Source organism: Castanea sativa, chromosome 1 (assembly GCF_040712315.1).
Source record: "Castanea sativa cultivar Marrone di Chiusa Pesio chromosome 1, ASM4071231v1".
Classification (NCBI taxonomy): Eukaryota; Viridiplantae; Streptophyta; class Magnoliopsida; order Fagales; family Fagaceae; genus Castanea; species Castanea sativa.
This window is the reverse complement of record NC_134013.1, coordinates 83,652,291-83,676,503: the sequence shown is the minus strand read 5'-3', so window position 1 is coordinate 83,676,503 and position 24,213 is coordinate 83,652,291. Positions and strand designations below refer to the sequence as shown.

The 24,213-nt window shown below is 33.4% G+C and overlaps 1 protein-coding gene across 1 annotated transcript; it reads left to right on the top strand.

The window, feature by feature from the left end:
- Window positions 1–13,791: 13,791 nt before the first annotated feature.
- LOC142622266 (GCN5-related N-acetyltransferase 7, chloroplastic) lies at window positions 13,792–20,526 on the top strand. The gene is made up of 5 exons (XM_075795713.1): window positions 13,792–14,217; window positions 15,694–15,849; window positions 16,158–16,253; window positions 17,578–17,698; window positions 20,214–20,526. Exons 1-5 carry the CDS (start codon window positions 13,906–13,908, stop codon window positions 20,381–20,383), a joined length of 855 nt encoding a protein of 284 aa, XP_075651828.1. The 5' UTR covers window positions 13,792–13,905; the 3' UTR covers window positions 20,384–20,526.
- Window positions 20,527–24,213: the final 3,687 nt, after the last annotated feature.

The window sequence follows — 24,213 nt, the reverse complement described above, 5'->3', positions numbered from 1 at the left end:
TTTGTCCTGTTATTGCCAAATTAGACTACTATTGTAGAGATTCATTGAACTGTCAAGCACATTCTTTTTATTTGCAAATTTACACACGTGCGTAATGGGTTTTGTACCTGCAACCTTACTCTCCGCCTTTCTTAAGGGGGAAGGGTGCCGTTTGAGCTATAGCTAATTAGCCCAAGCACTCTTTTTATGCCACCAAAGCATCAAAGTGAATTTAGTTCTGGTTTTGCAACAAATTGCCACCAAAATGTTAGTTGACTGTATCATTTGAAGAAAACATTTCACTATGGTAGAATGTGATGCTCCGCTATCACTTCCTCACACGTGAGAAACTTGTACAAAATCCAAGTGAGTTTCACTGATGTTCTGTTAGGATTGCACTACTCTTCTGCCTGAGCTATGCACTCTTTCTATGGACTGCATAGCACATACGAAGTACAGGTACACCTCATGAAATTTCTTACTTTATTTAGAATACGTACCATTCGTTTTTGAGAAAGTAATTAGAGTATGTACTTTATAACTGTATGTGGGTGGTCACAGCTGTTTATTCTCATGCTGTTGTAAATGACTTTGTATACGACTTTACTACAGTGAATGCACATGCTGCCTAGCGGGCTGTCACAGATTGAATGTACTGCATTCTCTTGAATTTTCTTATGGCTTCCTGTGGATGCATTTAAGAATTCATTTTCTAAGAAACCATTATAGAGTACTCCCTAAGTTTCCCTTTCAATTTTACTAATCCTCACTCATACAGCATTATTTAAGAATCTTCCCAATCTTGCCCTTTCAATTCCAGATGCAGTTTTTGTAGTGCATGATCTTTTACACTATACTTATTGTTTTTGAGAGAAACACTATGTTTGATTGTAGTTGGGGGAGGAAGAAAAAAAAAAGTTAAGGGAAAAGAAAATGCTTTCCTCGTCTGTTTGGAAGTAGGGAGGGAAAAAAGAAAAGAAAAGAAAAGAACATATCTGATATTTCTTTTGTTTGGTTTCCAAAGGGATGAGAAATTGAAGGGAAAATATGTATTTTTACTTTAATGCCCCCAATGAATTAAAGAGAGAGTGACAACTCGTGGGGAAAAAGGAAATTTCATAGGTTGTTAATGGTGGGGCTTGGACATCTGTAACTTTTTTTATTTGCATTTCTCTCTATTTCTGCTCAATTTGGAATGATGATAAATGGTGGGTTCTGACATATTTGTTTTGTCTCAATTTTTAATTCTTTTACCTTCTCTCATGTCAACTGAATAAGAAGGTATCTTATGAAATATGGTCTCATGAAAAATCTCAATTACAATATGTGGGATCCATAAATATTATAAGAGAGATGTCTTATATAACCATTTTTATAAGATAATTTTTCCAACCAAAGAGAAGAAGTTGTATTTTCAACATTTCCTTTCTCTTTTTTCCTTGGTCGTGTGTTGTAGGTCTCAAGTTTTGTTCTTCTGATAGCTTCTAAACTTTATCGAACAATTTACTTTGTTTGGCACTAGAATTGAAGGCCATCTTTCTGCCAAAAACAAAAGGAGGAAAAATTGAAGGTCATCAGTTGTGTTTGAAGGTATCTTGCATCCTCCAAGCCCAGCACCAGCTTCATAATAATGCATAATTTTTACTTTGGTAGAAAAAGGAAATTCATAGAAAGCTAAAGAACAGCCGAAGTCTCGGGACAACACCTTTTTAAGTACATCCCCATCAGAGCTGAATCTTAGATAAGCCCACAAGTGAGAGTATCATACAAACAGAAATCTATATTTTCTTGAGATCCCATCCTAGCTAAGCCGCCATCAGCATATCTATTAGCTTCGCGTAGCAGTGGCTAAATCGAACCTAGGAAAATTGGGAAACCAACTGCCTTCATAACGAATCATTTTTACACTGTCAAACCATGGCAATATGTCTCAAATAAGGGATGACCGTAGAAGTTAAGGTGGTGGTAAAAGACGAATGTTGAAATATGTTATTCTTGTTATGATGCATTAAAAATTTTATGACCATATCTTTTACCACTCTACTTCCTACAACTGTCCTATGTGGTTGGTTGTGAATGGAAAAAAACAAGGGCAAATTCATATAAAAGTGACAAACATACCGTCATAATTTGTCACGTATAATATATAGTTGTGGTCTTAAAATAACTTTGTGATGCACAACACATCACAAGGTAGGTTCTTCCCAAGAAACTTTTCAATGAGCAATGCAACATACAAAAAAAAAAATAATCACAATAGTTTAGCTGGTTTTCATAATCTGAGTCTATCAATAATATCACTTTTTTAATCACTACTAATAATCTGTCATATTAACGGAGGTAAAAAATTTTGTCAAAATTTGTGTCATACATAACATAATCAATCATTTCATTTCTACACGTGTTCACGACTTTCTCCTACCAAAAAAAAAATTCACATATTTAAGCTGGATGCCACAAATCATCTGGGCTGGTACAGCTTGTGACTTGTGTGGCATATGTGTTTGCTAGTCCATATATATATATATATATATATATTTTTTTTTTAATAAGTAAGGAATATGTTAAACCAAAAAAGAAAAGAAAAAAGGGAGACCAAAACCATATCTTGGACTTGGGAAGAGATGTTTATGAGCTCATCCCAAAAGCTTCCCAACTAGCAAAGATTATGGGGCAAAAACAATTAAAGTCCCTGTTTACAAAACAAAAATCCCAACAAGCAAGGGAATTTAAAGCAATCAAAACAAAAGGATTAAAAGGGGAAAGAAAGTCTAGAGTTAGAGTCTGTTTTGAACAATTTATTTAATTAAAATTGAAAACTTTTTGTTAAAAGTGTAGAAAAAATGTTAAGAAATAAGTTGAATAGTATAGTGGGACTCATGAATAGTATCAAAAAGTGTAGTGGAACCTATGAATAGTATCAAAAAGTGCAATAGAACCCATGAATAATAGCAAAAATAAGTTGAAAGTGAAGATAAGCTAAAAATTTCAGCTTATCCCAAATGCACACTAAGTGTAAAAGACTATTGGGAAACTTCTATCACTCTTTGTGAGTCCCCTTTAAGTAGAACAAGAGAGAGGCCATGAAAGGAGGACACCTTGAGAGCCAAAAACGCAGCATGAGCTTCATCAAGAAGGGGATCCAGAGGGGGTAGCAACAGAGTAGTCTAATAGCATTATCAAAGTTTAAAATTTGATGTCCTATTTAGGAGTTTGCATCAAATCCACCAATGAAATTGACCCAATCCAAACCAATGTCTCAGGTTAGTTTTTGTGGGTTTGGTTGGTTTGAAATTTTATTTTGAATCTCAGATCAAGTCTACTCTAGGTTGACAATATTTTCAACTCATCTAACCTACCTAACAGGTGTATAAGTTTATTTTATTACTCTTAGTTTGTTGATTATGGTATTTTGAGAATTAATCATGATGAACTAACCGGATTGTATGTTTTATTATATCCTCCGTATAAAGGTTGGAGAGAGTGACTTTTGCAAAATTTCAAGAAGATCAAAGTTTTATAGCTATGTCATCAATCAAATGTTTAAATTTTAAGTTTTTATATTATAAAATTATGCATAAAAAATAAGTTTATTAATTGAATAATAAATAATATCGAATTTAAATGAAATTAGATATGCAAATGTAATCCAAATTCACAACTAATAAAATGATATATGAGAAGTTTGAAAGGTTTCTCCCTGAATTAGTTTAGAGAGAAATCTTATTCTATAATTTAATCATGTTATAAAAATTATTTATTTATTAAAAACATTGTTTAATTAATAGATGAGATTAGCCCAAAATTTCATTCATCAAAAAAACAAATTAAAAAAAATGACCCAATTTTTTTAAAGACAAAATATGTAGGAACCATTAAGACTATCCACTGGTTTATCTAGATCTGGTTTGTGCCCAACTTGGAATCAACCCGACAGAATTGGGTGGCAAAAAATCTCACCTGCTGTCGACTGACAAACTAGTCAAATCAGGCGAATCAAACCTTCAACGAGTGGTGAATGGGTTAGTCGGAGTTATACTTCTGAGAAAATGACGAGAAAATAGTGAGATTTCGCCAAATCTGACGAAAATCTCAATGGATTCTATGAGATTTCCCCAGATTTGGCAAAAATCTCATCTAATTCGATGAAATTTCGTTAGATCTGGTCAAAATCTCACTAGATCTACCTGATATCTTGCCGAAATATGAGTTTTTTCATCGAAATCTGGGTATTTCTTAGTCGGTTTGGGTTTTTTAGATTTTAAGGGAGGAAAATCAAGACCGACCCACTAGAATTGGTTTATGGTGGTGAAGGCTCAACCAGACAGCCAAACTAGTTAGGTCACCCAGCGTCAGATAGAATATAGTTAGTTTCTTTGAGTGGTTCGAATCTTCAAATGGGGTTGGATAGCCCTATGAATCATTCATCGACCCAAACTTAATCCAACCCATGTGAGTTGAGTTAGTTTCTGAACATACAATTAGGTTGGGTGAAAAGCTCTCAACCTAACAGATTATAAATCCTCTCCTCCCTTACTCCTATTTAACAGACTCTAAAAAAAATTATGTTAGTTTTTAGCTTTGTAACAACACATTTAGTATTTAACAAAAGTTATATCTATTGTATTATATTAACTAATAACTATAAGGTACCAGGGGCCGAGACACTAATGTATCAAAGCATATATAATCATATATGATCCATATATCTTGTGCAAATAGAGTATCATATACTGTACAAGTCCTTGAGAACTTTTCATCAATTTTTTGTCTTGGTGAATTTCAATGGGCTGAATTTCATCAATTTTTTGTCTTGGTGATAGAAGTGCCAATATTGGAAATCTTGACCCCCAAATTTTCTTAATCTTTAAATGTCACCCCGCTTTCAGAATCCATTGGTTTTCTCTGCTTTTCTTGGTAGCAGTGACAAATTTTCAGCATCAAAATCTAAACTTTAGGTTTAATGAGCTGCTAGTTTCTTTCGCTCTGCTGAGCCATCACAATAAAACAGCCTTTTCCTGACAATTATAAAATTTATGTGACTGAAACTGAATGATACTTCTTCTTTTTTAACCTTTTTTAATGTTCGGTAACAAGCAACGTAAGGAAACTCCAAAATGCTTAATTGTCAGCTTATTGACTGCATAAGATGGACAAGGACAAGTATCCGAGGCAAGCACTTAACCATGGCATATTTGAAACTACTACTGAACAAGAAACTGAATTATGATAAACGAGATTAATATAAAATGGAGCATCGTCATATACTGCCAACTTGTATTAATTTAAACCCCCAGCAAACAAAAATAGAAATAAAAAATTGCCAACTTAGTTGCCAGTGTCTTCCAGACCATAAACAAGAAAGAGAAGACCACAGAACACTAACAGAAACTAAAATTACAGTAGTTTATTGAAATATGACAGGTTACAAGTTACAGACCATATATACATCTTGTATATATGGGCTAACATTATAATGTTAAGCTCAGGAGGAATAGACAAGAAATGATAAGATGGGAGGTTTGGTCAAGACAAGAATAAAAATAAAAAACAAAAACGGAGTAGAAAGCAGCTATAATAACTAAATAAAAATAGAAAAGCCTTGCAAGGTCAAGAAAAAAATAAAAAAGAGAGAAAGAAAGGGAAAAGCTCAGTTAGGATAGCACCATCAAAACCCTACGGTTTTTTTCATTCTCCATTTGGGGTGGAAGCCAAGGGTCTGGTGTTTCCTCTCACGATTCTTAGCCCTCATGTTTGATTTCATAGAGGGAAGAGATTGTTGACCAGCAAAGACCGAGAGCATTTCGATAAGGAAAAGACAGGCATGGAATGACTGTGAGGACACAATGACTATAAGGTGTGCTATGAAGTGATATACATGTGCAAGAAGAACATACTTACTGAAGAGATGGATGGAGTTTATATAGAGAAAAATGAGTGGGAAATAAATGAGAATCAGAAAGGACTGACATTCCAAATATGCTAATGGTTCCCTTTTTTTTTTAAATAATTTATTAAAATAAAACCACAAAATTGTGTGCCCAAAAGGCGTGAAACAATGCCTTCTCTCTCTTTAATGACGATGTTATGTTAGAATTATTGTAATTTTATACCGAAAAATGTTATAAACATGAATTATTTTATAAATAGAGGTAAAATGTAGTTATTGATAAGTAAAAAAATAATATTAGTGATGAGTAAGGTAAAAATAATTTTTTATCATTGTATTACACCATTTACAAATCTACGTGTTTATGATGAAAAATAATTAAGATATTATTTCATTAAAATTTATTAATTATATTTATTATCAAACTAATTTGTAAAATTCATATAATAAATTGGGTTGTGTTAATAGTCACAGTAGATACCAAACTTTATGTTAAAATTTATGTTCTTTTGTCAATATTTTGTCAGTTTTATAGATTTTATAGTCAGTTTTATACAATTTTTTAAATATCTAATTCTTTAATTAAGTGAGATCCATATTATTTTATCTTTAATAAGCATGCATTTCTTGTTAACATTTTCCTATAAATTTTATAAAGGTTCGGTTAATGTGTGCTCTAAGAGCACACGTTAACTCATCTATTTTTGAAAAAAAAATTAAAAAATTAAAAAAATGTCATAATTTTTTCAATTTCTAAGAAAGTTTTTTCAAAAATAATAAATTATTGTCTACGTGTTAGCAAAATCCATTTTATAATAGTAAATAGAATTTTCTTACATAAATAATGTCCAAGGTATATTCCAAATTTTATAACATGTATTTTACAATATTGACTCGACGTAAATTATTATTGAAAACAAAATTGGTGATTGATTTGAGAGAAGGGGGTTGGGATGGTACAGAGAAAACATGATCCATTAGTATAGTACAAGTACTACTATTTATATATTAAAAAAATAAAAAGTAGAGGTATAGGATTATTAACAGAAAATTGGTGATTGATGTGAGAGAAGGAGGTGGGGTTAGTACAGAGAGACAGCTCTGTTAGTAATGTGACTTAACCATCTCTGTCCCTCTCGTCTGTCTTCACATCTTTTACCCTCTCAGATACGTAAATCCGAAAGAATAAGAAGAAGCATGGGAACTCGGAATTTCAAGTTTTTGAGAAAAAACAGGAAAAAAAAAAAAAATTTCAAACAGTGCCTGTAATTCTGTATGGAGTGCAAATTGTAATGAATATGAGAAAGTTAATTAATAGTTACAGTCTTTACGGTGTCTTTTTCTTATAGCTCTCTTTCCTCCTCTCTTGTCCAAGACGACATCTTTGACTAGGCTCTAGTCCTTACAAGTTTGTCTTTATAATCCTCATCCTCATGCCATGTTCCATTTCTAATTCTATTCTTTAAACATGTTTTACTCCGTAAATTATCTTCAAGTGTACGTGTACAGGGTTTCATGAGGTATGTATGTATATCTCATGTTTACCTGCCAAAAAATAGAGGTTCTCATGAACTTCTCATGCAAAAGATTTTCTTATAAAGTAATAACTACAAGTGTTAATTTTTACCAAAAAAAAAAACTACAAGTGTTAAACAGCTAGTTGACAATGACCTTGAAATTTATGTCTTTGAGTTGAGTTGAACAGAAAATGCTAATTGCCAGTCAAAAATGCAAAAGAGAAAGCCTTCAAAATTATAACACATCATATTATAATTGTTTTCTTATAATCTTATAACACACTCTTCCACGTTTTATACACTATCTCCTTTAAAATTTTGTTTTCAGTCCCTATGTTAAATAGATAATCTTATTATATACTCTTGCATATTTTATGCACTACTGTTTTGAAGTCTTCATTTCAGTTCATGTCATTATGTGTACCTATGGTGAATAATAAAAAATGTGTTGAGTGTTATTACTCTTTGTCACTCTTAGTTTTTTTATTTATTTTTTTATGGTTCTTTGTCACTCTTTGTGACATGAACCTTTCGAATAGAAACATGATGTTTTGTACCGAAAGTCCCTGCATGGCCATAACAGCGACTTCTCGAACATAAGAGTCCAATACGGGGTAATGCAACACAGTGTCCAATGTTAGATAGACTGCAAAACAATATCTTTTGATGCCTTTTTAAAGGGTGAGAAAAAACATAAAACAGCTTTGCAAATAAAAAGCTGTCTTATTTTACACAAACTCACAGATTGAGAGTTGTCTCTTTTCTTTTTCATTGTTCTTTCCCACCACCAATACTTTCTTCTTGTTTAATGGTTTTTTTAAATTATTTTCTTCTTGTTGTGTTGTTGCCTCACTTGTGGAGGAAGGAGATAAGAAAGGGGCAGTAGCAATTATTCCAGTGTGACAGACAATACGTAACAAGGAAAATTTTTAATCCACTCTCCCACAACAAAGGTCCCCTACAAATCTACAATTCAAATCAATCACATAGACAAATAGTTAATAGGTGGTGAGAGATTCCAATGAGATTAGAGTGTGGAAAAGAAACAAGGAAAAGAGCGCGTGTACGGGGGTTATGAGATGGATAGGATCTTCATGAATATGTCAGTCAGCTTTTAATCTTGATAATCATCACGACCTTTGTGACGGGACAACACATAGTCAATCCATCACACACACAAACAAAAGTCTCACTCTCTCTCTCTTCACAGATAGTAGCTTTTTCTCTTTTACTTTCTACTTCATGTTTGCAGCCACCTACGTAAGAAATATTTGAATATGCTAGTATATTACTGTGTTTGCTGTGCTGTGAGTACTGCAATCTGATACCCACTGCATGCATGTGTGTGACTTAGCTAATTCCATCTTACAAATTAATGGCTCTCTCATGTCTTTCTCATGTCTTTTAAGCTTGCATGGTTGTGGTCAAGGGTAATAAAAGAGTAACTTTCTGTTTTTGTGAATGTGCTGTGGATGAGAGGCTGTAGTCCATCTTAATTTCTTTCCTCAGAGTCGGGTGGAGGAGTGAACTGTGTATTAAATGTCTGCCATGGAAGTTTTCAGTGGCCCCATGAAATGAATTGGAAAAAACATAAGGTCGAGACACGTGTGTGCCCTTGTTGAGCGTAGCTTAATTGGTAGTGAAATTTGAAACTACAAAGAGAGGATGTGCCTTGTTACTTGGGTAATGGTGTGCCCAAGCCAAGCATGCTTTCCTCCATGGTCTTTGTCACTTGGACGACCAACTAATTAATAGTCTTCCTACTAGTTGTTATTCTATTATTAATTAGACACTTTTTTTTCCCTCTTTTTTTAATGGAGGTACGTTAAAACGAATTGAAAATGATAATTTAGAGCACTTGCAGCAGTGGAGCTAAATAGCTATATAGCTATTTTAGTTCCACCAAAACACTAAAAAGAAGCATGCAGCAGTGGAGCTAAATCTATATTTTTTTAGCTCATTGCTACAGTGCACATCTATCTATAGATGTGCATTGTTCATGAGAGCTAAAAAAAATTAATTTTTTATTTTGTGTTCACATTACCTTTTTTATTGTGGTGTTTTTATTGTAGTGAGATGTATTATTTTATTGTGGTAGATATATTATTTTATTGTGATGTTTATATTATTTTATTGTGTTGAAAGCTAAAATAGATCCACTGCTGCAGCATGTGTGTAGGTAAAATAGATAAAGTAACTTTTAGTGGAGCTAAATTGCTAAATTTTTAGCTCCACTGCTGTGGATGCTCTTACAAAATTAAAAGCTTGTAAAAACTTCATTGGCAAAAGAGAGAACAAGGGTTGGGCTCGGCAACAGGCTTACAAATAAAGAACTAGAATGACCCATTTATTACAGGCTAACCTCCCTTGGAACCCAACAAAACTAAAAATTAAAAATAGGAAGAGATTGTCCAAAAGATTAATGGACCAAGCCTAAAAACTAAAGGCAAAATTTTCTAAGTACCTAGAAGAAGGTGACACTCATTCAAGAGAATGGACAAAGCCTACCTATTGGCAACAATGTTTTCTAAGTTACTAAGATGGAAGAGAAGCTCTTCCAAAATAATGGACAGAGCTTATTAATAGAATATCCTTGTAGACACCCCTTTTATTTCGGCCGATATCCAAGGTCACCTTTTCTAATGATGTACCCAATCTCTACCACAATGATCGACATATATCATGTGTTAAGCCCAACAATTTATTTCTCAAGACACAAACTAATTTTTACGCCCATTTCATAACTTCCCGACTAGAGCTGTGTACACCATTTTCTGGCCGGTGTACAAGCATTTGAAATTGGCGTAGGCCACTTTGAGTTAGAGACAAGAACCATAAAAATCACTCAATTTCCATATTGTGATCAATTCATGCGTGTCAACAAGTTGACCAACTTGGTAGGAGTGAAAGGCTTTATGAATGAAGTGAACATGTTAAATCTCTCTTTCCCAAGGCCCAAAATAGACCAAGCCTAGTTATTTTGGGCCCGTTATTTTTACCTATTTTTTTAGTGTCCAATGTCCATATAAAACAATAGAGGTTTTGAGGGATTGTGGTATCAAGGGGCAAATGGGTCAATTAAAGCTTATCCATGGGTCTGAGAGGAGGACTTTGAAAAGTGGCTTGGAGCACTTGCAAGATCCAAAGCCCATGAGTAAGCCCTAAGTTTAAGTAAAGATAACTTTAATTAACAATCGGTTTTATTTCCCTTCCTTCTCAGCCTAATTGATTAAAGCTATGAAAAAGCCATCTGGCCTCATTTAATTAATGCTAATTGACAAGATCCTTCAAATTTAACAAATTCTTAAGGGATCATTTCTTCCAAGGAAAGCATAATGAAGTTGGTTTGGCTAACCAAATTACCCTGAGTTGGCATCAAACTAAATTCTAGCAACCAAAAGACTTTCTCATTGCTTAATTAAAGCAAATCATTAATCACGTCTCATCTACCCTGACCATTTTTATGCTATTTTATTTATAATCAATCCTTTTCATATCATGACATCAGATTTGTGAATTGTGAGGGTTATTGTGTGTGCGCGTGCACGCGTATGTGCTATTAACCCCACAGCTCAAATCCTTTCTCCCCGTAGACCCCCAAGTATTTTATGCATAAAAAGATGTCAATTAAGCTATAAAGTCTTTAGTTGTTGATACAATTATTTTGTGACATATTGTTATCCAATAGGTTTAGAAATACACCAAAATTGATAACAAATTTCAGAAATGTCAGGTGGCAAGTTTTGAATAGTGAATAATAAAGTAATGTCAACGGTGGTGATAAGTTTATATGAGAATCAATAATAATTTTTCAGTTCATAAAGTGAACGAATTTATTAATAAATCTATAAAGTGGATAAGTTTATTATTAAATCCTCAAAGTAGATGAGTTTATTAACTCGGTAATTATAAATTGGTTGCGAAATTGTTGTATGTGTACTGTGTAGCATCGTGCTATTATTATCCGGTGACAGGTTATATTACATATAAACATATTTTGATTTTTATGGGCAAGTCTTCTGCATTTGTTACTGGGTTGTGTTGTGTGTCTTTTCTCAACCAAAAAAAGAATGGTGCTGTGTGTTAATGAGTTGTTGGGACTTGGGAATGAAGGAGACAAGTGGCACGTGATTAAGTGCTGTTTGTTTGTGCAAACTTGTGACCAATTGTGAGATGGATTAATGCAGATTATTGTGTTGCCAGTGCCATTTAATAAATGCTTTTCAGATTAACACAATTTATCCATACTTTGCATATTTGTGTCGTCAGTGCTAAAAATGCATTTGGGAATAGCACTTCACAGTTCACGCACACACTATAAACCGAATTCCAGCTCCTTTCACACAGAAATTGCCAAGTGCCGGTTTTTTATTTTTGTTTTTCCCTTTTTCATTACTCTTAATCCATCAGTATTACCTTTTGAAATTATAATAAATTTTGTAGCTCAATTGGGTTTAAATTTCCTCTCTTCCATTAGAACTATCAATTTATCAATATATATATATAACCTTTTGAAATTAAATCTAACTTAACTTAACGACTCCAAAAAAGTTTTTTTTATTTTTTATTTTATATATATATATATACAAAATAGAATTCTACTATAGCCTAATTTAAGTGTATATGTGTGTGAAGTTCTCTCCTTAAGACTTGAATCCCGGCCCTTGTCCCTCACACCCCACAAACACTTATACTTGTGGAGTGACCATCGCACCAAGGGTGTACGGTGGTGACTCCAAAAAAGTTATAACATTTATTTTTCGCCATTTTATCAAAACAACTTATTTCAATAGAAGATATGATAATTAGAGTGTTTGCATCAGTACATACAAAATTGCTTAAATGCAAAATTTTGGCCAATTAACTTTAAAAATCATCAACATTAGTTCGTGTAATTTTAGCACATCGGTTTGTGTAAGGTTACGTATTTTTTCATTTCAGCACACCAGTCTATGTAAAGCTAAGTATTTTTTTTTTAGCTACAATAGTTATATAAATTTATAAGGCTAATGTAGGTTTGTATATGTACATTTTTTTTTATTCTTTTTTTTTCTTGAGAATAAATGAAGAGAGTGGATGCTAGTTGTAACTTGTGGTATGTGAAGAGAGAGAAACAATTAATAAAATTAATATTTTAATAAAATCGACAATAAAATAATAATATGATGTGAATGTTTTAAAAAACTGATTATGTACAATTGAAAAAAAAATATTTCTTATGCTAACATAGACATAATTTTTGCATGACTGGTGCAAATCTCTTAGAAAAGTAATTTATGAAAGAAAAATATGAGTGTGATAGTAAAAGATATACTAGTATTTAGAGCATCAACATCAACTATGCAAAACAATTTTTATTTCACATATTAAAAAATTACTTTATCTATTTTAACACACTATTTTATAATTGATATTCTATTTTTTATACAACACATTATAATTATATATAACACATTAAAATAACATAAAAAAACTCATTCAATATAAAAAAACAAATAAAAAAATAAATTCAAAACCCACAACCACCACCACCACCACTACCTATTGCCCATCACCGGATCGAAGCCCCACCACTACCCACAACCCATCCATCGGATCGAAACCCCACCGCCATCCATTACCCATGGCATGGCATGGCATAGCAGATCAACAGCATGGGGTGGTAGATCGAAGGTGGCTAAGGAAGAGAGTGAGAGAGGAAGACAATGAGAGAGAAGTCAGAGACTTTGAGAAGCAATCTAGGAAGGGAGTACGGGTATGGATTCAGGTTGTGGGTGTAGTGCGGTAACATGACAATTTTTGAAAAAGTAGAACACCAATGCAGCAAGATATGTTTATTAATGAATTATTAAATATATATTTTCTATGTATTGCTAAGCATTTTTTTTTCACATAATAGTAAACATATATAAATTTAAGTGTAATAGTAGATAATAAAGTGAATACACAACCATTAAATGATGTTTATAAATTAGAATATAATATGAAAAGTTTGAAACTAAAACAAAATAAAAGATAAATTTGAAATTAACATTTTTTAAAATTTTTTTATTTTTTAAGTATTTTGGGCCATATCGAGTTCTATTTCAGACTGTTTCGAACCCAATCAGGCTACGTTAGAAAAAAAAAAAAAATTTGACAAGGGACGCGCATGCAGCTGCATCTAGGCTGCACGGTGCGTCCCACCGAGTCCAACGTGGGTATGTCGACCAAAACAGCTCACCGGTGCTTCGTTGGAAGCAATAGAAAAAGAGAGATAAATACATGGAGGAGAGAGAAAAGTTTAATAAAATAATAAAAAATAATTAAACTTTTGACCATATAATTCCATTATCGTTAGAAATCTAGAATAAAACAAAAGAAAAACAAGCAGACGGTGGCCAAATAAAGAAAGAAACAATACTACTGAGATAAAAAAGTCAGGAAGGTCCAAAAAACGAAGAAAGGGATATGAAAGGCAAAAAGGAAGGGAGCAAAACGTTTGCAGCGTAGAGAGAAATTTGGACAAAAAGAAAAGAAATGGCGCTCCTCTTATCCTCTCCTCATGTCACTGTCACCTATCCATCTTCTTCATCTGTCTCTCACACACCACTCAACTCAAATTGCAGCCTCTCTTCTTTCACTTTCCGAAGGACCCTGTATTCTTCTCGCCGCCTTCAACCTCCAATCACTGTTGCTTCTCACCTCTGCACCACCAGCACCAGCACCACCACAGTTGACACGTCCTTGTTGAACGTTGCCGAGGCATTCTCAGAAGACCAGCTCTGGGCAGCCTCGTGTCTCCGTGTCCGTTCCTTTTATAACTTTGCTCCCACTGCATACGCCATCCATGTGAGTCCTTTAAACACTTTCTTTTCTTTTCTTTTTCTGTTCTATTCTCTCAAATTTGATAACAAAATCAAATTTTGAGATTTGGGTTTTCTTAATTTAGACCCCAAAAACAAAAGAACATAGGAAAAAAAAAAAGTCAACTTTACTGTGTTTGGTAGTCTTTTACTTTTAGCAATGGAATATGGAAAATTTGCAATGGTTGATTAGGTAAGTTGGTTTCTTTGTTTCTGATTTGTCTGTGTGGACTGTAAAAAAGGAACAAAATTTGTTTCGTTATAATGAAACAGAATGGAGTAAATTTCAATTGAAAAGAAATTGTCAAGTTTTTTACTTTTTGAGTTACTTTTAAGATAATTGTTTTTCTGTCCGGGAAGGAAACGGGATGATGTGCAAGTTCAAACACTAACTTTATTGTATTATGTTTGGAAATATAAATGGATGGATATAATTAGGTTCCAATTGGTAATTTTTGTTATTGTTGCTGTTGTTGGTTCTTTCTTTTCTGATAGGCAATGGTATTTTATTAAATAGAATAGATTACTTCATGCTCACGATGACGAGCACACCATAAACTATAAGAATTATGTACAAATGTCAACTGATTCCGTGAGATCTTGAAGGGAGTTGCTATTTGTAAGTAGCACAGTTTGAAGTAGCAGTGATTCCAACTGGACCTTTGATCTTTTTGTATCTTTAAAATATATGGCCATTTCACCCCTTCCACAATAACCATATCAAACATAACGCCACAAAGTTCCAAATCTCTGATGAGTGCTTCCCGAAACAATTCCTCCACCTAAACAAGAGATCAACGACCCTCCTCAGTAACACCCAATGAATCCCAAAAATTCTAAATACTAGACTCCATAAAACATATGCTACGTCACAATGGATCAACAAATGATCTAATGTCTCTCCACTACATCGGCACAAGCAACACCATCCTACCAATGAAAATCCTCGCTTGATAAGATTATCATAAGTAAGAATCTTGCTCCAGGCTACTGGATGTCCAAACAAAGAGTGAGACCCTCTTAGGGGCCTTTACACACCAAATAGGAGCAAACACTAAAGCCACACTCCCTTTCAATCTCCATTTGATCTTATTACATTTTTGGTTCTTTCTTACTTGGTAAGATTTGTACCTAGGACCTATCTGGGGCCAAAACTAACCTTTTTATTGCTAGTGAGTTTTCCATGGTTTTTGGAGATGCGATTGTTTTTCTCATGTCCCTTACTAAACCCCGAAATGTTTCTTTTTTTTGATAGGTGAAATGTATGTTACTGCTCACATCCTATCTCTTTTTAGCTGATTAACAAATGTGGTTTGAAGCAGTATATTATCTGCCACTAGTCACAAGTTCCACAAGATATAGGAGTAATCATTTTGGAGTCAACTACTTTTGAGCTTTTCTTCTTTTTTTTACAGGAATCAGATTATACTGATTGTACCTTTTCCTTGTTAAGTTCTATTAGGATCATAAGAGAGACCTGGCCCAGCGTGAGTTTGAAGCACTAAAAGAACGTGTAGCTGGGAAAAGAGAGGGCTTCAGAAGAGTTTCTTGCATAAATGCTACTCTTCCATTATCAGAGTTATCAAGTTTTTCAGATGATCTATGTGCTGAATGTAAGGTATGTTTGCTTCCTTTTTTTGACATGGCAAGAACTTTCATTTTTCATGCATTTCTCGTGGGTTTTTGGCAGATTTGTGTGTCCCTTGTAGTGCTTCTATTGCGATGAAGAAATGCTTAACAGCTTTTCTTTGAATACAGCCATTAAGCACCACTTTAGATCTGAATCTTTGTTGTTTCATACGTAATTAGCTTTGGACATCAAGTTTTCCTTGTAATGGTCTTTGATAAAATTTCTTACTTTAGATCTAAGAATGTAGTGTTTCATGTGTCGTTTTGTGACAACGTGTTTCATATATTTTTTTGTAGTTTTCTGACAATGGTGAAGATCGGGTTGTAGTTGGGACCCTTGATCTTAACCAGTGCCTTAGGCTTCCAGATGAGATAACAGGAATGAAACCAGAGGTATTTGATCATATTTCAGTTTTAACTTTTTGGATTGTATGCATATCCATTCACATTTCTGGTAGGATTACATGCAGGGTGTCATAATTGGCATATTTCATTATGAAAAATATTTTTCCTCTATTTTAGTTATCTTTTTACTGACTTTAAAAGTTAATCTGTTTTTGATATTATGCATGTCCCATAGAGACATATATGTTGTATGTTTTATTCATGCATGTTTCTATCTGTTACTAAAGTTTCTTGTTTATAGAGTTTGCAAAAATTTAGATGCATATGTTGCAACAAGTTATGCTAGCATATATTTTTTCTTTTGGTTTTGGACACAATACCTTGCTTCTTACTTTTTTGAAGTGATCAAGTTTCTCCCTATAAAAGTTTAATATCTAGTAGTAGATCTTCTATCTGTGGGTGATCATGCCCAATCTAAATTTATGAATGCTTCTTCCCATAAATGCCCATTAGTTCTATAAAAAAGTCCATGACCTTGATGTGATTTAAATACCTCACATTCCGAAGGACTGCCTCCCAATGTGGAAGACAAGAGCTTCCATATACTGACTCACAACACTAATTGCAAAAAAATATATCTAGATGTGTGATGGTGAGATTGTTCAACTTGTCAACCAAGCAACAAAATCTTTTAGGATTAGATAATAACTCCCCCTGATCCATATACAGTTTAACATTGGGAATTTGGGATTCATATAATTTTCTACAAGTTTAGAGCCTAACAGACCTATTTCAGTATCTTGGATATTATTATTATCATTATCATTATTATTATTATTATTATTATTATTGTCTCATTCTCCGGATTTTAATATAGGGATTGGTTAAGCCCAATTCTGTTTAATCTTGTCTAAAGATATGATATATGTTTCCTATAATACTATGCAATCCAGCTTCCTGCACATATGTTTCCGGATTATCTTTAAAAGTAGTTTCAACATTGTTATTTTGCCCTAATACATAAAAGAAAGTAACATGCAATATATACGTGGGTTTTGGGTTTATGGGCAATGTCATTGTAACACCTGTTATCTTGGAGACCATTCTAAATCAGTTATTAAACATTATTTGTATTATAATATATTTGATGTGGCTTCCAGATTATTTTATTTATTTTTAAATGTTAACAAACTTTATGTGGTTGGACTGTGTGTGTTGATTGGGCCATGGGTTACATGCAAGCCGCAAGCCTCACTGTATGATTTTGCATGGAGTGTGGAACCAGTGAGCTTTGGACCAATTAAAAGCATGACAGTCACAACTCCACAAGGCAGGTGAAGTATAATTGAGCTTTTGTGGTCCACTTGAACAGGGGATTGGAGCTGACTTCTTAAGGGCATATCTAAGCAATGTATGTGTTGCCAAGGAATTGCATAGAAATGGTTTAGGTTATTCGCTTGTTGCAAAGTCAAAGATTGTTGCTCAAGATTGGGGTAAGAACTCACCATGTATATTTTACTTTCACTGTCATTGCCTTAACTAAACACCATTTATGCATGCTTTTGGTTTGTTGGTAACCATTCTCCTTGGAGTTAACTTGTGTTATGGCTGCAAATACCTATATTGTACCTTCCATTTGCGCATCCGAGCTTTTCTTGTTGTACACAACAGAACTAGCAGATTGTAAATTGAATGTTTATCCTTCATTTCAGCTACACTGAATGAAACAGTTTAATAGTTAAATAAATAGAAGAAAAAAATTTGAACATTTTGGAAAAAAGTTCTTGCTAGACAAATGCTGCTTGTGAGATTAGTGTAATGTTATTCAGTAGACCAATCTGATTTTGGGTAAATGATTTCTTTGTTCTTATGTTATTGCAAATTTATTGTTGTATCTTTTTTTTTTGGTTGATAAATAAAGATTATATTAAGAGAAAAGAGAGGGGGAGGGCTCAGGCCCATTTCTAATTACTGGATAAGAAACCCAATTAGGAAGAGAAGAGATGGCAATAGGCCCATCCCATCTACAAAAAGAAGCCCAACAAGCAAAGTAATTAAAGGTTTCTGGATACAAAACAAATTCCCAACTGAATAGGGATTTTAAAGATGAAGAAACAATGGGCATAGCATCCAACAAGAAATCTGGGATAGAGGGTGTAGGAGACTGCAGATTGTTAATCACAGATTTTGAATCCCCTTCATACTGGAAAAATGTGAGATTATGATGATTAGCCAATTTTAATGCTAAGAGGGCTGCATTCACTTCACCAATGAGAGAATTAGAGGGAGGCAACAATGTGGTGTGGGCAAAGATGACATCTCCAAGATCTTTTCATTACTTATCAAAAAAAAAAAAAAAAAGATGACATCTCCAAGATCATTCCTGCAAACAGCAGTCCAATGGAGAATGAATTTCTGATGGCCACATCAAAATTAATCTTGACCCAGCCTGGAGGAGGTGGCATCCACTTGGCAGATATGGGGGACTTGAGGGATGTCCAAGCTCCTAGGTGCTCTTGATATGCCCCTTGATATCTGCTGCTGCTTTCTTTGAGATAGGAATGAGACCTGCAAAAATAGATTGGTTTTGAATTCTCTAAATGTTGTCAATAAAGATGGAGATAAAGAGAATGAATTTTTGGGAATCCTCTTTTGGAATTAACAGGGACTTTGTATGGAAAATCAAACATTTTACAAGCTCAAAGGTTCTGGTATAACCCAGCTTAGAAAGATTAATGGCCCTTCAGTAAGGGAGCATGTAGTGATAGAGAAGGGGCAATGTATGAGCAGATGGCATAGCGATTCTGTGGGGTGGTTACAAAGCACATAAGATAAGTCATTTTGAGGCCATTTCCTATTCAAGGCTTCTCTAGTAGGAAGTGTCCCAAGCTATTTTCCAAAGTAAAATTTTTAGTCTCCAAGAATTTTGAGCTTCCATAAGTGTTTCCATTCTTGATTGGAAAGGGGTGGTTTCTTGGAACCTTTATGCTCAATCTAAATTATATGCTGTTTTGACAGTAAAGGTGCCATGGGAATTTGGGGTCCAGGTGAGTTTATCTGGCTGATCTGATGGGAACAAATGAATTTGAGAATCTGGTTTATGGTGTGGCTATCAAAGTTCTCTGAAAGAAGGTTTATGTCCCAAGCTGAATCAAGCTGACCTTTTGGTTGAAAAACCCAGCTAATATGATGAGGGAGGGCTCCTAAAGGGATAGGAGTAAAATTTGGTTTGGTAGGGATCCAAGGATCCTCCTAAATATTTGTATCTGCACCTGAGAGAATTTGATAGCAAACACCCATTTTTCTCTAATGGCCCAGACAAAACACACACCTTTCCAAAGCAAAGAACTTTGTTTACACACTGGGGCATTTAGGAATTTTTTTCCTTTCAAATATTTAGCCTTAAGAATATTTTACCCAAGTTTTATCCAAATTAGATGCCACCGACCAGCCTTGTTTAGCCAAAAGAGCCGTATCAGTGTCTTCCATTTTTCTAATTCCCAAACCCCCACATTCCTTGGGTTTACAAATTTTAGACCAAGCCAAAGGGCTATAGAAGGATGAGCTATCAGCTTTGCCCCAAATAAATTTTCTGAGCATAAAATCAATCTTGGAGCAAACTGGGCTGGTCAGTGGCATCAGCAGAGGCTTATTGTTGTATCTTATTCAAGCAAAAAATGGGAAAACACATCAAAGTTCTGTTATGCATGCATATTGGTACAGAATAGCTTAATGGCGTCAACAATATATTGTAATGCATATCTACGTATTTAAAAGTTTAGGTTGGGTGTTGTAGGTTGAAGTTTTTATAATTGAGTTTGTTAAAAATGTTGAGTTGCTTAAAACTTTATAAGCTCTCTCTCTCTCTCTCTCTCTCTCTCTCTCTCTCTCTCTCGTCACACTTGAATTTAATTGATTTTTTTTATCAATTTTATTTATGCAAATGCTGGAAAGAATTAAGCCAAGCTAACCTAATATTTCGACTGGATTTGCGGATTTTTTTTTCAGGCATAACTGATCTATATGTCCACGTGGCTTTTGACAATGAACCAGCAAAGAACTTGTATATGAAGAGTAGTTTTGTATATGAAATGGATGAGCCTGCCTGGCAAGCCAGATTTCTAGATCGGCCTCGAAGACTGCTTTTATGGACTGGTCTCCCTGGCATGCAGCTGTGACTTCGCAATGTTTGTATAGCATCATTTACTTTGTGTTATTTTTGTTTTTTTCTTATTCCTGGACATGCTTTTCTGTGATATTGGTACAAACTTGTTTATGGGATCATTTAAAAAAAAAAAAATCTATCATTTATATTTTGAAATGTAGAGTGAGCTTATAGTGACATATTTGCTTTGAAAAAATTAATGTAATCGTCATTAAAATATAAACTCTGGAATCTCAATATAAGTAATAGATGAAAGTGAGACCCTTTATGAAAATGAATTTACTTGTGTTTGTGCTGGAATTGGAATTTTGATGAGTGATATCCTCTACTTTTTTTAGCTGAAAACTAATTTAACCAGCACAAAATTAACATTTCCTATACCTATAGATTGTACATTGTTGAGTTAATATCATGTTCACCCGGGCTAATGCTAATGCTATGTTTGTAAGAAGATGCATTTTGCTGTCGAGTTAATATCATGGCTTCCTGCTTTTCCCTCTCCTTTTATATTAATGTCAATTTTTTTTTTTAAATGTTAGGTGCAATTTCTCCTTAATTGGCCCCTTTTGGTTTGCTTGCTTTTTTGTTTGTTTGTTTGTTTGTTTTTTAGGTATTACCTGGCATATCTTAGTATTCCAACATGGACATTTGGGGTTTGAATCCCCCTCTCCTACCCCCAACTATTTAATTATATAAATAAAAAAAAAGGCTTTTAGTGGACCAAAAGAGAGGAAAAATTAATAATATTATTTATACATCTTAAATTTGGATAATTGCTTGGATTCTAATAAACTCAATTAGTGAAAGTTATTTTACTTGAATAATTAGTGAAAGTTCTTATCAAGTAAAAACTAAAAACTGCTTTCAATAGTTGGATTTTGCTAATATGTGCCCTTAGGGCACACAATAATTAACTATCTAGGACAAATTATTAATCTGGCAAAATATTCAAATACCATATACATCAAGCTGGCAAAATGATCTTAGTTTTTAGTAATACTTAGCAAATACATACAAATATTGCAGTTAATTTATTTTATTTTATTTTATAGGTGAGTACAATTATTTAATGGTTGACTATAACATGTTATTAGGCATTTTGCCTAATCATAATTTCTTTATGATTAACTTTATCCACCATTTCTTTGTCTTACTCTCTTAGGCTTGCAGTATAATCTAAATGTTCTTTTAGATTCTTAATATCATTAGATGGTTTAAATATTATTAATGGTATTAGTAATTGGTAGACATAATCATAGAATATTCAACAAATATTTATTGATTAATATTACTCAATATATGTTAGGCCTTAGAACTAACTATTGTGGCTATGAGGTTTGAATGTAATTTAGTAGTGTTTTAGAATTTAAGAATAAGTAATGTTAAGTTGTTTACTTTTAAGCAAAATAAAGTAAATAGCTAGATGTGTTTAAAATGATTGGATTCATTAAATATATGTGAAATAAATTTGAGATTAAACTGTAAAATTTAATAGAATTTGAAACAAGTTTGAAATCTATATTTTTAATAAATTTGAATATAGATTAGGTACTCTCAACCCATCTTTTCCAATTTTTAAGTTAGTGTGCCAAAATGAACCAAATTGACTTAATGGAATTAATGAACCAAAGTAGACCAAAGTGGACACTGAAATGGACTAAGGTGAACCAAACTAGATTGAAGTGGACCACATGAACTAAAATAGATTGAAATGGAACGAAGTGGACCGAAATGCTATTCTAATGTAGTAATAATAAATACCACACTTCCACTTTTAGATATATATATATATATATATATTATATTATATTAGATTATTGTTATTATAGATTAGGTACATCAAAACATATAAAGTAACATTTACTATTTGATTTATCTGAAATTTATTTATTTGTGTACTTTTATTTATTTTCAAAGCTAATTTTATATTTTAAAAAAATCTAATTAAAATGTTTAAACAATGTGGATATCAATTTGATTAATGAGTAAAGTTTCTTATTGTCAAGTAAAGCACGGGTTCAAATCCAGACTAAACAAAAAAGAGACCAATTCATTTTTTGGATTAATTAATGATGAAGAGTAATTATTATAAAGTTGGCACTTTAAGTTTCAAATCCTATCAAATCTATAAAAAAATTATTTAAAGAATATTAATTGTTCTTCTGAAAAACCAGAATATTAATTGTGATTAACATAATTTGATGGATAAGTATACATAACTTTTTTTTTGATAAATAACGTAAGAGTATTTTTAATAATAATAAAGGAATTGCCAAACCGAGTACATTGGGGATGTACTAAGGATGCAGAAATCATGAAACAAGAGAACAACGGTCAAGAAAAATAGAAAAGGAAGAACAGGAAAAATGAGAAAAAACCACACTCCATTCGAAGAGAGTGTGTAAGAAAAAAGACTTAATCTCCAACAAAGAGCGTTCGCAACCCTCAAAACTTCTAGCATTCCTCTCTCACCAAATGCACCAAATCAAACAGTGAGGTACCAACTTCCAAATATCAATGTGACGATGTCTTGCAAACTTTCCTTGCCAAGCCTCAAACACCTCAAGAACAGTACGAGGCATAACCCACTGAATACCAAACAAGCAGAAAACCAAAGACCACAGCTCCCAAGCTATGGTGCAATGAAGTAGAAGATGATCCACCAACTCCCCACACCTCTTACACATAAAGCACCAGTCAAGCACAATCACTCGTCTTTTACGAAGGTTGTCTGTTGTTAAGATCTTACCTAAGGAAGCAGACCAAGAAAAGAAGGTTACCCTTGGAGGAGCCTTCGATTGCCATATCATTTTCCATGGAAAGGAAACAGGATTATGAGGATAAAAGGAACTGTAATAATCTCTAACCTCAAATCCTGTATTCCTTGCAGACTTCCAACAAACCTTATCTGGTCCAAACCCTCTCACTGACGAGGAGTAGAGTAGCCCCATAAACTGATCAAAGGCTTCTTCTTCCCAATCTTGTGGAGGACGACGAAAAAGCATATTCCAGTGAAACCTCCCAGCAGACCACCCCATAGCTTCAGCCACTGAGGAGTCCTTGGACCTACTAAGACAATAAAGCTCCGGAAAGGCCTCTTGGAGAGTACAATCCCCACACCACACATGCTTCCAAAATTTCACTCTAGTACCTTCCCCCACATCATAAACCAGGAGTTTAGAGAAGTTCAACCAGCCACTTCTAATATATCTTCACAAACTTACCCCATAAGGACTTGTCACTTTCTTCGAACACCAACCACCCCAAGTATACATAACTTAATGAAAGAAAATATTTGTATTAATTATAAAAAACTAATTTGATGAAATTTTCATATATTTGAGAAAATAATATATAGAATAAATCATTGCTTTCCCTTTTAACTTAATGCCATTGAAGTTTAGCAATATATATATATATATATATATATATATATATATATAAAGAATCAATTTTTCTTTTGAATCCCTAAGAATAAATTATGCTAAAGACATGTTTCAAGTATAAACTATGTATATGTGTATTAGTTATTATTATTATTTTTGTGGATAGAATATACGTTTATTAGTTTGTGGATTTAAAAATGATTGATCAATTAAACTTCTTTTGAAAAAAGTTTCAAAATTTCTAGCTTTGCCACTGATAAGTTGGACATTTTCAACCGAGTAGTTTCTCTTGCTCTCTTAAAGGAACGTACACGGTGAACTTCTAGCTTTGTTATCTTAAATAAAATTTATCTAGTTGCCAAGTGTAAAGAGATTTCTCTTACTCTCGAAGGAACATACACATTGAACTTCTGGCTTTGTTGTTTAAAATCAAATTAATCTAGTTGCCAAATGTAGA

Bases quoted from the DNA above. Each gene is read 5' to 3' on its own strand.
- LOC142622266 (XM_075795713.1), top strand. From the start codon at position 13,906: ATGGCGCTCCTCTTATCCTCTCCTCATGTCACTGTCACCTATCCATCT. The intron at 16,254-17,577 runs GTATTTGATCAT...CCACTTGAACAG, and splicing joins TAACAGGAATGAAACCAGAG to GGGATTGGAGCTGACTTCTT. The intron at 17,699-20,213 runs GTAAGAACTCAC...TTTTTTTTTCAG, and splicing joins GATTGTTGCTCAAGATTGGG to GCATAACTGATCTATATGTC.